At 38.8% G+C, this 16,332-nt stretch overlaps 1 protein-coding gene across 1 annotated transcript in view; it reads left to right on the top strand.

The window, feature by feature from the left end:
- Prdm5 (PR/SET domain 5) overlaps window positions 1-16,332 on the top strand; it is a 172,068-nt gene that overhangs the window by 90,715 nt on the left and 65,021 nt on the right. The window contains exons 10-12 of the mRNA XM_038319175.1: window positions 5,467-5,560; window positions 7,255-7,415; window positions 10,606-10,699. Of these exons, the coding sequence (XP_038175103.1) occupies window positions 5,467-5,560; window positions 7,255-7,415; window positions 10,606-10,699 (349 nt within the window). The remainder of the gene's footprint in view (window positions 1-5,466; window positions 5,561-7,254; window positions 7,416-10,605; window positions 10,700-16,332) is intronic.

The raw sequence follows: 16,332 nt of genomic DNA, 5'->3' as shown, positions 1-16,332 counted from the left end.
AGATTTTGTTGACAGAATTAAACACAATCTTATCCTTTACATCAAAGCTTTGACATACTTTTGGCCCCAGTTTTTGAAGAGTTTGAATATAGAAAACCAGAGATGAAAAGCTTGGCTATTCGATGCTTTCATGAAGAACTTGTCTCCAGTATTTCCTCCTTTTTTCTGTGTGGAGTGAGCTATTTGTTGCTTTACTGAACTGAAACTGAACTTGTCAACAGAGCACTAGCTTTAGTGTATTTTTCTGAGGAGGAGAAATCCTTTTAAAGAAGCTAGTTGTACAAATGACTGTATAAATTTAACCTACAAACCTTGAAGACATCTAGATCAAACAGTGGTGCAGCTTCGGGTTTTCTATGTAGCACACTGGGTGAGTGTGCCGTGATGAGAGGTTTGAGTCTATCTAACAAACTCCTTTCCTCTCTTCCCTTTTTTATTTTTCTACATTCATTCTATATTTAATTAGTTTTTTCTCATTTTTGTTTGTTCTTTGAGAATTTCCCAGAATATAGTTTGATCATATTCATCCCCATCACCCAGATCCTCCAGAGTGAACCCTCATTCTTCCCTACACCCAACTTTACATCCTCTTTTATCTCTAAACCATCAAGTAACTTTGTGCTGCCCACATTCTCTTTGATGTGTGACCTTCTACTGATGTGCAATTGACTTACCAGGGGCCACATCTGTAGAGTAAACAGACCCTCCCTCTTCCACCAACTATCAACTGCCAATAACTCCTTAGCTAGGGGTGGGACTTAATGCCCACCTCCCATCTCTGTGTTGTAATGTTGTCTGGCTTGAACATGTGTAGGCCTTGTACAAGCTGTCGTAACTGCTGTGAGTTCACACGTGCCCTGCTGTGCCTGGAAAACAGTTTCCTTGTTGTCACACTGCTTCTGCTCTTAGAGTCTTTCCACCACCTCTGAAATGGTCCCAGAGCCTTAGGAGAAGAGGGTATGATGAAGATTTCATTGGTTTTATTGTATGGTGTGTTTTCCAGAGATAAAATACCATCAGCAATAAATACTATTATTATAGGACAGTACAGACTGTTGAGAGTAAATTTTAGCTGTGAATGGCCCTGATGAAAATTTTATTTTGGTACTGTGAAATTAACATTTGATCTATGTGACTATAATTCTTCAGTATTTCACTGTATGTTGTGCTACCTTCCTGAGGTATTTTTGAGAATTTTAATGGATGTTATGGACAATGCAACACTTTTCTTATGTCTTCTCTATATCTTTAATCAGAGTTGGATTTGTTCCATAAAAACTTAAGTATCTAAAAAGATAATTCATACTATTTATTCATGGCAACTTTATCCATTACATTAGCAGATGCTGGTGACATCAGTGCCTTGGCAGTTGGAAGAAATATTATGAGCTCAAGGATCAATTATTAAATCAGTGAGAAATCTAATGATAAAATACCTTTCAAGAAGTTGAAATTCATTTGATACTTGTAAAACATCTCATGAACACAAATTCTGTATCTACATGTGAGCACTGGACACTCTTAGTTCTTACATGACTTGGGGTCTTTCTGTTAGTCAAACATATTAATTCACTGCTAATGTTTATAATTTATAACATCCTAATACAGAGGTCATGTTGGGATCTTTTTCATAAAAGAATTTATCTGGTTATTGTCATAGTAGTTTATTATTTAAAATATGCTAATCTGTGATTACCACATATATCTATTATTGTTATTGTCCCAGATGTTGAAAAAATGATTGATGATAGAATATAGTACTTTTGGAAGGATAGAGAAATTATTTGCTCAAATTTTAAAGCTCTAAAACAAAGTAGCTTTTGCAGTATAGTAAATAGCAGTATCTACCTAGTATGTAAAGTTTAAATACTAAAGAAAGAAACAAGAATGCAAGCATGCCATCAAATTCTCCTACTTTCCTGTGAAAACTCTCCTCAGCAGAGACTTTAGAGCATCTTTCCAGACTCCATTGTGTGTGAGTGAATGTGTATAGCCAAATGGTATTCTATAATGATGCGACACTCTAAAAGTTATGTGTGATTTTCCTTTTAAATAAAGTAAAGTAAAGTAAAAAATAAATGTAATTTATTTAACTATACTTAGTTAGCCCATTTATATCTTTTTTTAACCGTTCAAGAGTTTCCTGTTTTGCTTTTTCTCTTCTTAAAACTTTCAGATGTATTTTGTAAAGGTAGTTGGTCAGTCACAGGGATGTACAGTGTGCCACAAGGGAATCCAGAGAGTTTACCTTCCTAGTCACAGTTTGTGAGCTTGCCTTACTCTTCATTTTCTAGCAAACACTAAGTAGTATCTATTTTCTTCATGTGTGACACCGTCAAGGACAATAGCTACTGTTTTTAATTTGTCATTCTTTGAATTTGTCATTAATTATATATCAATTGTATATGTAGCACGGATACCTTCTATGTTAATTCTATTCAGTTTAATCTAGGTTTGAAATATTTTGCTGCCTATGAGTTTCTTTAAAAGTCACTTGAACCCAATGAGTGTCATCTAAACAGGTGTCCTCTCTTCGCTTCTTATTTTACGGGTCTGCAGGCCATGCTTGCTTCCTTCCTCTCTCACATCCAAGTTCATGCCCGAGGCCTGTTTCTTCTTGTAAGATACTAGATGTCTTACTTTTCTTATCCAAGGCTACTTCTGCAGACTTATCAACTCGTCTGACTTATTACTACAGATTCTCAAAGCAACACAGTCTTAGACATGCTAGTCACCTGCCCAAACCCTTTAGAGGCCTTCTGTCTCTCGGAATAATTGAAAACACTTTAGGCTGACCTGGCCTTCATGATTGGTCTCTTCTCTTTTTCTTTATCCTTGCATGTTTCTGCATCTTCCCACTTCTCTGCCTCATTCCTATCACTCCAGCCACATGGGCAGAAACATAGATGTTTGTCCTGGGTAGTTGTGATTGTTGCCAACTTGAAGCAGAAAGCTGTGTTCACCAGTACATGATCCCCATGAGACGTGTCTATTCGCTTTCTCTCAGTAGAGGCCTTCAGTGGATTCAATGAGCATGGCCCTCACTGAAACTGCAGTCACTGCTGAATAAGAGGTAGCTTACTAGGTAGGACCTGCAGTTGGTGTAGCCTCCTGAAGCCATCCAGAGGGCTCTGGGTAGTGTATGTCTGAGTTGCCTGTGCTTCTGTAGGCAACCCCAGTAATAATCACACTGAGTTACCAAAACCTTTCTGTGTTCTGTGATTACCCTCCATATGGGAATATAGACATTTCTTTATATATCTTTAGGAATAGAAAAACAATCTGACCTCGCTCCCAGTCCCTGTGTTTGTCACTCGGGTCCTTGTGCTTTGTTCCCTCAGAGCAGACTTTTCTCAAACATCACCTCAGCCAGGATTCTCTTGGCCACCTATTTAAAATCTGTTCTCTGAAACACTATCTGTGCTCCTCTTTATTTTCCTCTATAGCATGAGTTACTTCCTAATGTAGGTTGTGTGTTTATCACACATACAGGATAAAAGCCTTGTGATGCAGCAGCTTTTGTGGATTTTGTTCTCCCTGTATTCTCAGTCTGAAATAGGATGAACTCCTAAAAGCAAAATGCATACTATAGACCTGATACAAAACACCCTCCAAATGGAAGTGCAGGTGTCATCTAAGGGTTTTCTTTTGGAGTTTTCCATTTTCTTATTACTGTGCCATCAAACCCTAAATTAGTATTGTTATTTGGTGTTACAGATACTGTCTTTGGTAATTGGAAAACACTTTTACTTTACAATATTGAATTTATATTTAAATCAAAATATCTAGTTTTCCATCATACTTAGAAAACCTTTTCCCATTCAATTATTATTTAAAATTTAGAACATTTTCTTCTATGAGATTTGAGGCTTTATTCTTCACTTTAAAAAATAGGTGAAGCCAGATGTGGTGGCATGCATCTGTAATATCAGCATTTATTAGGTAAGAGGAAGCTCAAAGCCAGCCTGAGCTGCATAGCAAGAGTGTCTCAGAAAAGTAATGTGAATAAAAATACTAAATCCATATAGCCTCTCTCCTCCTGTAGGAAGTGAAGGGCCCACCTTTAGTTGCATCAGAACCCTTTGATAAATATTCCACGCTTCTCTTGCCAGTTTGGAATGTCGTGTCCATAGTGCCATTCATATTATATAATGGAAGAAATGTTCTTCTACTATATTTTTTATCTAGAATTTCTATGTCTGAATAACACATTTAAATATCTTAAATTTATGCTGACTTTTTTTCTACCCTTTATGTTCCTGACAGTGGAAACAGTCTTGATATATGTGCAGTTTTACTCTCTGTGATACTACTTCTCAGACTTGAATACTGACATGCCCATCAAATTGTGAACGTCCCTGTCAATGGGATGGGAATAAAGTGGCTTTCTTCAGTTGTCCCATGCTTTTTGTACCAATACCATAGAACCTATCACATTTATAGCCTATTTTGTTGTAATGAATGGATATCGTTGGACTTTTGAGAATTTTAAAAATGCATTTGTGAACCTTATTCAGTTTTGCCATCTGAGTCTGGAGAGATGACTCAGCAGTTAGAGATTACTTGCTGTTCCTGCAAAGACCTGGATTCAGTTTTCAGCACCCACATAAACATTCCAGTTCCAGGAGATTCAATACCCTGCTGTGCCCTCTGCATACATGAGGTGTACAGGTGGTACACATACAAGCAAAATGTACATACACACAAAATAAAATTTAAAAATATTTATAAATAAATAAACTTTGTCATCCACAGTATAGAGTAAGACTTTATTTATGGTTTGTGCCAAATTGGTTTAAAGTTCTGTGTGATCATTTCAATGCCTATTGGTTTGTCGTGTTCCATAGACCTTTATAACATGTGCATCTTTTGCAAGTCTTTAGTTATTTTTTCATGTTACAATCATGACTGTAATATTATTCTAATCAAGAACATGGCTCTTGGAATTCATCAATCCCTGTATAGTATTTACCATGACATTGGATACAAATTAATTATTTAATGAATGCTGCCTCGGGTTAACCATATGAGTCCACGCTCTTTTAATTTAAACACCAAGCAGACCTGAGGATTAAATCAGTGAGATTTTAGGGAAAGGGTAGAGACCATGTGCCTGTGAACTGTTTCCCTTGCCTATATGGAAAGTGAGCAAGCCTGACAAATGCTCCATAGGGCTAACTGTACACCAGACAAACTATACAGCATGTTGGTCTACAAAGTAGATCTTACAAAATATACATTTGTGTTTACATTAGCAATTCAAGATAGGAGTAACAATTTCCTTTGCTATTTATTGAATTTCTAAGGAATTTGAGAGTTTGACAGAACAAGTATTTTCTTCCTGTGAATGCATATGGTTGGTTATGTTTTCCCTCCGTAGTAGAGAGCTATAGGAAGAAGCAAGATGTTGTCTGCATTCTGTAATGATGAGCTCATTCTTCTGCTGACTCTGTCTTTCTTCTGCAGACTCACTCTGAGGAGCGGCCATTTCAATGTGACGAATGCAAAGCTTTGTTCCGCACCCCATTTTCTCTGCAAAGACACCTGTTGATCCACAACAGTAAGTCCCAGTTCGGGCAGCTGAGGACAGATGAAGTTACTTCCTACTGTGTTCTTAGACCCTTTCAGAATGTAGACATTACAGAAGTGCACTGTGAATTTTTAGATAATCTGTTTAAAGCATACAGAAGACAGATTGCCCTGTGTTCCTACAGTACCATTAATCATTTTATGAGATACTTTACTTTACATCGCCTCTTGCCAGTATTTATGGTTTGTATGGAAAAAGATACCCCACACTCAGTACGCTGTGAACATTGTTTAGAAACACAGACTTTTATTCCCTTTTAACTATGATGATTAAGGAAACTTGGCTGCCTCTGTAACAGGAAATTATGTTGCAGGTCAGGGTTTTATTAGCTTGCAGGCTTAAAGTTGGAATGGATCAGAGTGCACATCTAATCCAGAACCTTTTTAAGGAGAAATTGAGAATATTCTCTATTGAGTCTGACAAGAGCACAGTCATTAAAGTAGGGGATTGTAGACATTGCATCCAGCTGTCTGATAGGCAAGCACCTTTCCTACTTCATGTAAAATTTCTGATTTCTCTACTTTTTTTGGGGGGGGAAGTAAATTTTTATTATGTTCTACGTAGACACACATCTTTTTTTAAAAAAATGTACATGTAAAGTTCTACTGCTGCTTAAATATTAAATTCAAAATACAAGGCATTGTGATGGTTGGTTGTACAGAATGGTGACAGAAGAAAGGTTTCTCCACTCAAGTTAGGGTCTAATATGAAAAATAATAAGGGTATTAAGGTGTTATACATGTTGGTGATGGTCTTAAGGAAGAAAGCTGCTTCCTGTCGGAAAAGACCAGACTATAGTTCCAGTCCAGGTTAGTCGCCATACAGCTCTGCAGAGTGCTTAGCCCAACTTTCCGTTTCCTTATACAGAACAACTTTGTCATTAAAGAAATTTGTTGCACAACAGAAGGAATTATTATGCGAGAGGGCTTAAGAGCTGGATGGATTTTGGAATAAACATTTAGACGAGTGAACTTCATTGAAGACGTGTGGCTGAATTTGACTTGATGCTAAAAAAAAATTTCATGGGCAAAATTAAATTTTATTTCACATAACAGCAATGAATTTGTAGCATCAGAAATCTGATACTTTTGATGTCACCCACTTGGTTCTCAGCAGCTTTAGAGGAAGGACTGAAGTGGCTATGAGACTGTGCTGTGTGCTCTGTAGTGGGAATGATAATGGGCAGCACTAGAAGAGGCTTTCAGAAGCTGCACTTGGTGCTGGGCTAAAAAGTCAACCTCCAGAATTTAGGGCACTAAGTGAGCAATGTAAGGGGCAGACATGCAACAGTGAAGTTAAAACAGCAGGAAAACAAGACGCAGAGAGAACAAAGTCCTAGGTCTTGTTTCACACAGTGTTAACAGTACAGCTAGTTGCACTTCAGAGATGTGAAGGCTGTTATTACACACACATATCTTTACCATAGACTAAAATATAAACAATTTCTACTTACTTTGGAAGTTATTTCTCTTCTCCTGTACACTAAAAACCAAAAGGCAGGTCCCTGGCTAGTTTGTAGGTGTTAACCTTAGGGAAAAGTTCTGATAGAATTAAGACACAGAATCAGATAGAAGTAGCATATCAGAATTAGGGAATTCTGTTATTTTATCGCAAAAAAAATCTGAAATCCTGTATTTGTGGAGTGACTGTTGTTGTCTTCTAAGGTGAAAGGACTTTCAAGTGCCATCACTGTGATGCCACATTTAAAAGGAAGGACACACTAAATGTTCATGTCCAAGTGGTCCATGAAAGACACAAGAAGTACCGATGTGAGCTGTGCAGTAAGGCCTTCGTTACGCCGTCAGTGCTCAGGAGCCATAAGAAAGTAAGTGCAAACTTCATCAAGACAGAATGCATTGTAGGGTTAAGAATTATGACAGTTTTATTTTAATTTATGACATGCTCATAGACAAGGACAAATATATATTATATTTGCTATTCAAGAAATACCTGCCGGGCGGTGGTGGCACACGCCTTTAATCCCAGCACTTGGGAGGCAGAGGCAGGCGGATCTCTGTGAGTTCGAGACCAGCCTGGTCTACAAGAGCTAGGTCCAGGACAGGCTCTAAAAAAGCTGCAGAGAAACCCTGTCTCGAAAAACCAAAAGAAAAGAAAAAAAAAAAAAAGAAATACCTGTTTCCTTTGTTTTTTCAGAATAGGCATTTTCTTATAAAATAGAACCTCAAAGTTCTATGTTTATTTTATGTAATCTTTAGCCTTACTGATAGGTATGCTTGGAAAGTATTCAGTAAGACTCTCTGATTTTAATCATTTTCACTCAATGTAGATTGTTTCTTCTGAAAATATGAATGACACCTGTGGTAGGTTATTGTTGTTTGTTTGGTTTTTTTGTTTTGCTTTTTTTTTTTCAGGCAGTGTTTTTCTGTGTTACTCTAGCTGTCCTGAAATTCAGTCTCTAGATCGAGCAGGCTTCAAACTCATAGAGATCCACCTGCCTTTGCCTGCTGAGTGCTGAAGTTAAGGCATGTGCCACTACCACTTGGCTGGGTTGTTTTTATAGAACTAATTCAAGTGTTTACTAGAAAGTGTAGGAAACTAGGGATTTCCTAGTATAGAATGGGGTTTGACACATACTGATTCCGTTCATATGAAATAGTTTCATTTGTGATTTCAGGATTATCTTTTTGATTATACTAATTAGATCAATATATCAAGCAAATTTAGTTTACTTTTGTATTTCATAAATAAATATACAACATTATAATAAATAGCACAGCTATTTTAGGAAGGACTCAATTAAATTTCCAAAGTTGGTGGTGCCAACAGGTGGCAAATAAAATCTGTTCACTTCAGTGTGGACAGGAAGCATGAAGGGAAAGTACAGGAAAAGCCAGGGCAAGATCTATTCCAAGGGCACACCCCTTAATGACGCATTTCAGCCTGACCCCACCTCCTATCGTTCCCCCACCTACTAATAAAGCAATCATCCCTAGTTTGGATCAGAGGCTTTATAATGCGATGGTATGTAGAAATGCCATTGAACGCCCCCATTGAGGTCGTTATCACCAATCTCCCCAGCTACTCTTAAAATAACTATCTTTTTTTCTTCAGTCTTTTTTATTGATATTTATTGAGCTCTACATTTTTCTCTGCTCCCCACAATGCCTCTCCCCCCCCCTCCAGCCCTCCCCCAAGGTCCCCATGCTCTCAATTTACTCAGGAGATTTTGTCTTTTTCTACTTTCTACTTCCCATGTAGATTAGATCTATGTAAGTCTCGCTTAGTGTCCTCATTGTTGTCTAAGTTCTCTGGGATTGTGGTTTGTAGGCTAGCTGTCTTTGCTTTATGTTTAAAAACCACCTATGAGTGAGTACATGTGATAATTGTTTTTCTGTGTCTGGGTTACCTCACTCAAAATAATGTTTTCTATCACCACCCATTTTCCTGCAAACTTCAAGATGCCTTTTTTTCTGCTGTGTAGTAATCCATTGTGTAAATGTACCACATTTTCCGTATCCATTCTTCAGTCAAGGGGCATTTAGGTTGTTTCCAAGTTCTGGCTATGACTAACAATGCTGCTATGAACATAGTTGAGCACATGTCCTTGTGGCAAGATTGAGCATTCTTTGGATATATACTCAAAAGTGCTATTACTGGGTCTTGAAGAAGGTTGTTTCCTAGTTTTCTGAAAAGTCGCCACATTGACCTCCATAGGGGTTGTAGTACCAGCTTGCATTCCCACCAGCAATGCAGAAGTGTTCCCTTTTCTCCACAACCGCTCCAGCATAAGTTGTCATCAGTGTTTTTGATCTTGGCCATTCTTACAGGTGTAAGATGGAATCTCAGAGTTGTTTTGATTTGAATTTCTCTGATGACTAAGGATGTTGAACATTTCCTTAAGTGTCTTTCAGCCATTTTAGATTCCTCTGTGGAGAGTTCTCTGTTTAGTCTGTTTAGGTCTATACTCCTTTTTTTTTTTTTTTTAATTAGAACAGACACTACCTGCTTTTACTAATTTTCAGGCTACTTTCAGAAAATATTCTCAAAACAATACTATGAAGACCATGAAGGTAGATACTTGAAGAAATTGCTTCCTCCTGATTCCTCAGCCATCAGCTTTTTTTTTTTTTTTTTTTCGGTTTAAATTTGAAAACCCTGTGACTTCACATATTGCTCAGACTCCTCATTCACTGGAATGATAGGATTTCTTTCTTTTTTATGTTGGTAGACAAAACTAGTCTCCTGTTGAATACATGAGGCCTTATCATACTCTCCCAACCCCTCCTTCTGGAGCTGTCAGAAGTTTAGTTTGGCAATTTTCATTTGTTGTTTGTTTATTTATTTATTTTACAGTGATTAAACCCAGAGCCTCTTGCATGGTAGGCAAGTATCCTAGCATTGAGTTATAGTCCCAGCCCTAGTCCCTGGCATCTTTAAACTGTGTGTGCAGGCGCTCCTTCTCTTTTTCTAGTATGATTATTTTGTGCCTAGATGATACATATGTGGAGGACAGAATTTCTGTTTCCAATTGACTGCTCAATTGACACCTGCTGATTTTCTAGGCCAAACTAGATGTATACATGCTCTTTATTTTGTAGTAAAATCTGTCCAGACAAACATAGTCTAGGTAACAAATGACTTTCTTGAGATTAATTCTGCCTTTCAGAATGAAATATGCCCAAAGAATGTAGAAAAGGATTCAAAGGAAATTTTCTTGGCAACAGTCAAGGGCAACTCCAGCCCTGTTTTGATTATCTGGGTTTCCTCCATACACTGGCTTTACATAACTTAATCACGTTTAGTTAGACAGGGATTCCATAAAGGCTTAAGCGGTAAACTGCAGAATTATTTTTAAATTAACGCTAATGCATGCTTCTAAGGGATTTTGAACCCATGGGATTATCCATGATAAATTGCTTAAAGTTGCATTGTGACATTAAATCATTTTAATGAAACATAATCCTGGAATATATAGATTTACTTTTGTCAGAAGTACTTAATCATCTTTACCAAAATCTTTGCGTTTATCATCAACCATTTTTATTCCTGTTTAGACACACACAGGAGAAAAGGAGAAAGTCTGCCCATATTGTGGCCAGAAATTCGCCAGCAGTGGGACCCTGAGAGTTCACATCCGGAGCCACACAGGTATGGGGCTGGAAACACTGGAAGTGAGTGTCAGAACAGAGAGCACTGTTGTCACAAACCCAGTTCTCCTTCTTCAGAGGATCATCCAAACTAGTTCTGCACTTGAGAAGAGTTTCAGTAGCAGAATTTGCCCCCAAAATAAATAGATCACTCAAGAAGAGTAAACACTTTAATTTTTAGTTGAGATGTGAGTGTGACATTCAGGGTCCTTTTGAGCAGGGTAGGTGTTATCAACCTCACTGTCCACAGCAGACAGGCCTCCTCTTTATCCATCACATACCAAATGTTGCCTTTTTGAATATGAAAAGTGTCTGCTTTTCTGATTGACTTTTGTAGAGTTTTATTTTACATATGAGGGATCTGTGGTATCAGCTGATGCTTAAGAGCCCCTGACATTTTTTTCTTACTTTTCCTCTGCAGTTTCTCCAGTGAAAAGGTGACCACTGGGTGATGGTGAATAGCTAAATATTCCTGAAAAGAGCTTACAGTTTACCAACTGGCTAGACTAAATGATTTTTACACTCTTTCTGCTTTGTGTGAATGGAATTGTCTTTCCACTAAGCAGAATGCATTTATTTTGAATTATGTAGTTGAAGCTTTCTGTACAAGGGCCATAATATGTGACTTTAAAAATAGTATTTCCCACACTCAGCATAGTGTCTAGAGTAGCAACTGTTTTGGGAATGAAGAATTGCTAGTTTAAGTAGATCAAAGAATTGACACTGTGACATTATAGACACATGAAGGAAGGGACATTAGAGCATAATTTGTATATTTTGTAGACAAAGCTGAAAGACATGCCTTTAACATAGGACCTTAGAATATTTACTCATATGCTTGTAAATGATCCACATAACCAGTGACAAACCCAGCACAATGTTCAAAGACTGGACACCAGGTTCTTTATATGTCTGAGAAGTTATCTAGGGAAGTCAAGGCTTTTAGGACAAAGTTCAAGGTGGTTAAAAGATGAGAGAAGGCAAAGGAAATGAGCAGCAGAGGGCTGCTCAGGAAGCTGGTATCCTAACACACAGTGACTGCAGCTGCCTGCGCTGTGCTGATTGCCCTCTGACAGCAAGTCATGATGACTAGGGAACCGCTCTCCAATGGGGTAGTGTGGATGTCCTTGGCCATCCCTTCCTATTGTGTAAGAGGGACCATATCGAATTGGGTCTGATAAAGACAGTAGAGAAATAAACTGTCTTCTCTGTGCCAATCATTCTCAGTAGATGTTGCTGTGACACACTGAGAAAATTATTTTAGTTTGCACATCGGCATAGATTTTCTGTGTGTTGTTTGTAGATAGAAAGACAGCAGGCTATCTATATAGCCAGAGAAAAACCTTCTAGTAAATAACCCCTGAGACATGTTTGCATGATTGTATCAAGCTGGTATCATGTGTTTAAAAGCAGAGACTTTAAGGCAGAGGTTTCAGCATGGAAAAGATAGACTCATTCAAATGTAGCCTAAAGATTCCTAATGATTCCATCCTTGTGCATTTTAATGTGCTTTCATCTTAACTTTGCTTGTAGGAAGAGTGCCCAGTAGAAAAGCATACATTATTTGTGCTACACATTGCTCTTAATGTTTTAAGTATTATCTTTTTGAAATCCAAGAATTTTATTTGATAAAAATGTCAAATATGTCATGTTTATCCTTTTTGTAGTAATGTTTCATATTATGTTTATTATAAAGAGCATCCTAAAATCTGAATCATGTTGCATTAGATGCAATTTATTGTATATCTTACTCTGTACCAAACTGAAGCATGGTGATCCTATGTATACACTTGTATAAACAGATTTTTGTGCATATGTAGGGGAAGGAAAAGGAGTAGACTGTGTGCGTGTGTGTGTGTCCACAAATAGCCATGTAACTATTTGTTTTGGTGGGCATTTTCTTATCACCGCATTTTTCTATTTAAAAACAGACCTGTTTCGTAGTCCCATCCCTGACCCTGCTTTATGTATCTGAGTTACAAGTCTGTTCAGTGATAACCTCCTGCAGAGTAGCTGGAGCAGTGCTGCAGAACTGAGGCTATCTGGCTGGAGACTGAAAGCTGGGCTTCTGCAGCAATCTGGACATGGGTTTCTTTTTTTTAATTTTTATTATTAAAAATTTCCGCCTCCTCCCCACCTCCCATTTCCTTCCACCTCCCCTCACTCCCCTCCCCATCCCTCTCCAGTCCAAAGAGCAATCAGGGTTCCCTGCCCTGTGGGAAGTCCAAGGTCCTTCCCACTCCATCCAGGTCCAGGAAGGTGCGCATATAAACAGACTAGGCTCCCTCAAAGCCAGTACATGCAGTAGGATCAAAACCCAGTGCCATTGTCCTTGGCTTCTCAGTCAGCCCTCATTGTCTGCCATGTTCAGAGTCCAGTTTGATCCTATGCTTTTTCAGTCCCGGTCCAGCTGGCCTTGGTGAGCTCCCATTAGATCAGCCCCACCGTCTCAGTGGGTGGGCGCACCCCTTGCAGTCCTGACTTTCTTGCTCATGTTCTCCCTCCTTCAGTTCCTCATTTGGGCCTTGGGAGCTCAGTCCTGCACTCCAATGTGGGTCTCTGTCTCTATCTCCATCCATCGCCAGATGAAGCTTCTATGGTGATATGCAAGATATTCATCAGTATGGCTATAGGAAAGGGCCATTTCAGGCTCCCTCTCCTCAGCTGCCCAAGGAACTAGCTGGGGACATCTCCATGGATACCTGGAAACCCCTCTAGAGTCAAGTCTCTTGTCAACCCTAAAATGGCTCCCTTAATTAAGATATCTTCTTCCCTGCTCCCCTATCCACCCTTCCTCCATCCTAACCATCCCATTACTCCAGGCTCTCCCCATCCTCCCCTCCTCACTTTTCTCTCCCAATCTCCTCATCTCCCCTTACCCTCACCCCACCCCCACCCCCAAGATCCCAATTTTTGCCTGGCAATCTAGTCTACTTCCAATATCCAGGAGGATAACTAAATGTTTTTCTTTGGGTTCACCTTCTTATTTAGCTTTTCTAGGATCACGAATTATAGACTCACTGACCTTTACTTATGTCTAGAATCCACTAATGAGTGAGTACATACCAAATCAACAGAAGTTCAAATGGCCAAAAGACACTTAAGGTCATGCTCAACCTCCTTAGTGATCAGGGAAATGCAAATCAAAACAAATTTGAGATACCATTTTACACCTGTCAGAATGGCTAAAATCAAAAACACCAATGATAGCCTTTGCTGGAGAGGATGTGGAGTAAGGGGTACACTCATCCATTGCTGGTGGGAATGCAAACTTGTGCAACCACTTTGGAAATCAGTGTGGCGGTTTCTCAGGAAATTCGGGATCAACCTACCCCAGGATCCAGCAATACCACTCTTGGGAATATACCCAAGAGATGCCCTATCATATTACAAAAGCATTTGTTCAACTATGTTCATAGCAGCATTATTTGTAATAGCCAGAACCTGGAAACAACCTAGATGCCCTTCAATGGAAGAATGTATAAAGAAAGTGTGGAATATATACACATTAGAGTACTACTCAGCGGTAAAAAACAATGACATCTTGAACTTTGCATGCAAACGGATAGAAATAGAAAACACTATTCTGAGTGAGGTAACCCAGACCCAAAAAGATGAATTTGGACATGGATTTCTCTTCCAAGTGTGAATAACAGGATTTTATCCCATCCTCAAATGCGGAACGTCAACTTACCCCCGAGAGCTGACACTAGGCCACTGAGGACACAGCTTCTGTCGGTACTTTGTGTTCTGACAGAAGAGCAACAGATCTCTTACTATTTCTGTTTTGCCATATTATCTTTTTTTCTGCCTTTATTTTATTTTCCTTTGTGAAAAGACTTCATTAATTCCCCTTTTAATGCTGTTTTGCAATTTCTAGTTGCCCTCTAGCATGCCAGTAATAAAGAATCCCATGTTGTTTATGGAATAGTCAGTGAAATGTCAACACCTCCGAGTGAGATGTGCTTGAGACCATCAGGCAGGGCACAGTTCTGCGCACACAGTGCTTTGCTGAGCAGTGTACACACTGCTGCTGCAGCACCTTGCTCCCGACTCTCAGGGACCTTAGGGAACACTCGTTTCTATCCATAGCTGTTGACCACGTTACCAATTTAAGCAGTGTGTCTTAATAGAAAATGTAAAACTACTTCTTTTGTTGAAAGTGACATAGGAAATTTTTCCAGGTTAACATGTTTTTATAGGAAGTAACTGTGCTTTCCAAACAGAAGGCATTAGTGAGAATGAAGTCATCGACTTGACTCTGGATTCTGAGGAGAAAGCTAGATATTCATATCTGTTTCTTCATTCATCCTGCGATAGGTAATTGGTGTTTCAGAATGTGCAGAAATCCTGCAGAGTATTTTAATAGTCTTGATCAAATGATTTGAGGTATTATTTGCTACTATACTAAAAATCAAGAAGCAGACTTTGGATAAGGATTGCTGTCATGTGCAACCTAAAGTTCTTTTCGTGACCCCTTTCTGTTCTATCACTTTAAAATCCATCCATCTGTGTTGTGTTAGGAGTAAACCTTTCACCCATGAAGGATTCTATAACAGGATGCACAGGTCATTTGGGAAACATCCACTCACTGAGTCCTGAATATCTTCACATTTGTTTATGCCATTGCTGAGTTCATCCGCCTGCCCGTTCAGAGCTCTCTGCTTGTCTGGTTCACTTTTGATATTTCGTAAGGATTACTGCTGCACTGTCATGGTTACATCCTTTCTTTACTGTGTATTAAAACTATTCTCCAAACGCCGTTTTCTAATACCTAGGCTTTGTCACTTGTTCTTTTGCATTATAGAAGAAGAATGTTTCGTGACAAAAGCAGCAAACACAGCTTTCGGGGGTCTTCGAGACCAGTGTCATATGCATTGCAAGAGTTTTCCATTCAGTTTCCATGCTAAAAAGATGTTATTGACAGTTAGGTTTAATAAAATAAATCACTTTGTGTTGATATTCTCCAGTGGGAACATCATGCATTTCTAGTGTATGAGACTGTGATGAATGTTGTGAGTAGTATAGAGTTTGAGGTCATTGCTCTGACCTATATCACTAAACCTGCAGTTTTCCCGCCGCTGTAACTGCACCATTCATGTACATGTCAACATAGTTAAAAGGAAGGTTATAGAAAAGCATTATATGGAAAGTGTTTTTGACCTTGTATGGAATGGTTTCAGGATCCCTGGGAATGCACAGGCTATATTTTGGTATTTTGAGAACTAAAACTTTAGTTGGGCATCCCAATTCATAATAAACATCTAAGGCAAAGTAAATGTGTATATGTGTGTGTGGGGGGGGGGGGGGGGCTCATGCAGAGAAACCAGAAGAGGCCTGCAAATGAGAACCCAGCCAACAGGCCATTCTGTACAAACTGAGAACTTTTCGCTAACCAGATTGATATTGCCTCCATTCATTGTTTAACCTTTCTTGGGAATACATTCTCCACATGTTGCTGTTGCTGAAACGTGCAAATGTCCCTTCTGGTTCCTTTGTTGCAACCAGCTTGTTAGAAGGAGGTTTACCAGATCTGATTCCTGCTGTATCTGTTTGTTGTTAGGCTGCCCATGTTGTGTTTATAGAAAAATATTATGTTTCCAACTTGGGCATAGGTGTTACTGTATTTTAGAA

Source organism: Arvicola amphibius, chromosome 2 (assembly GCF_903992535.2).
Source record: "Arvicola amphibius chromosome 2, mArvAmp1.2, whole genome shotgun sequence".
NCBI classification, from domain to species: domain Eukaryota; kingdom Metazoa; phylum Chordata; class Mammalia; order Rodentia; family Cricetidae; genus Arvicola; species Arvicola amphibius.
The sequence above is the reverse complement of the archived record's forward strand: the minus strand, read 5'-3'. Positions and strand labels throughout refer to the sequence as shown.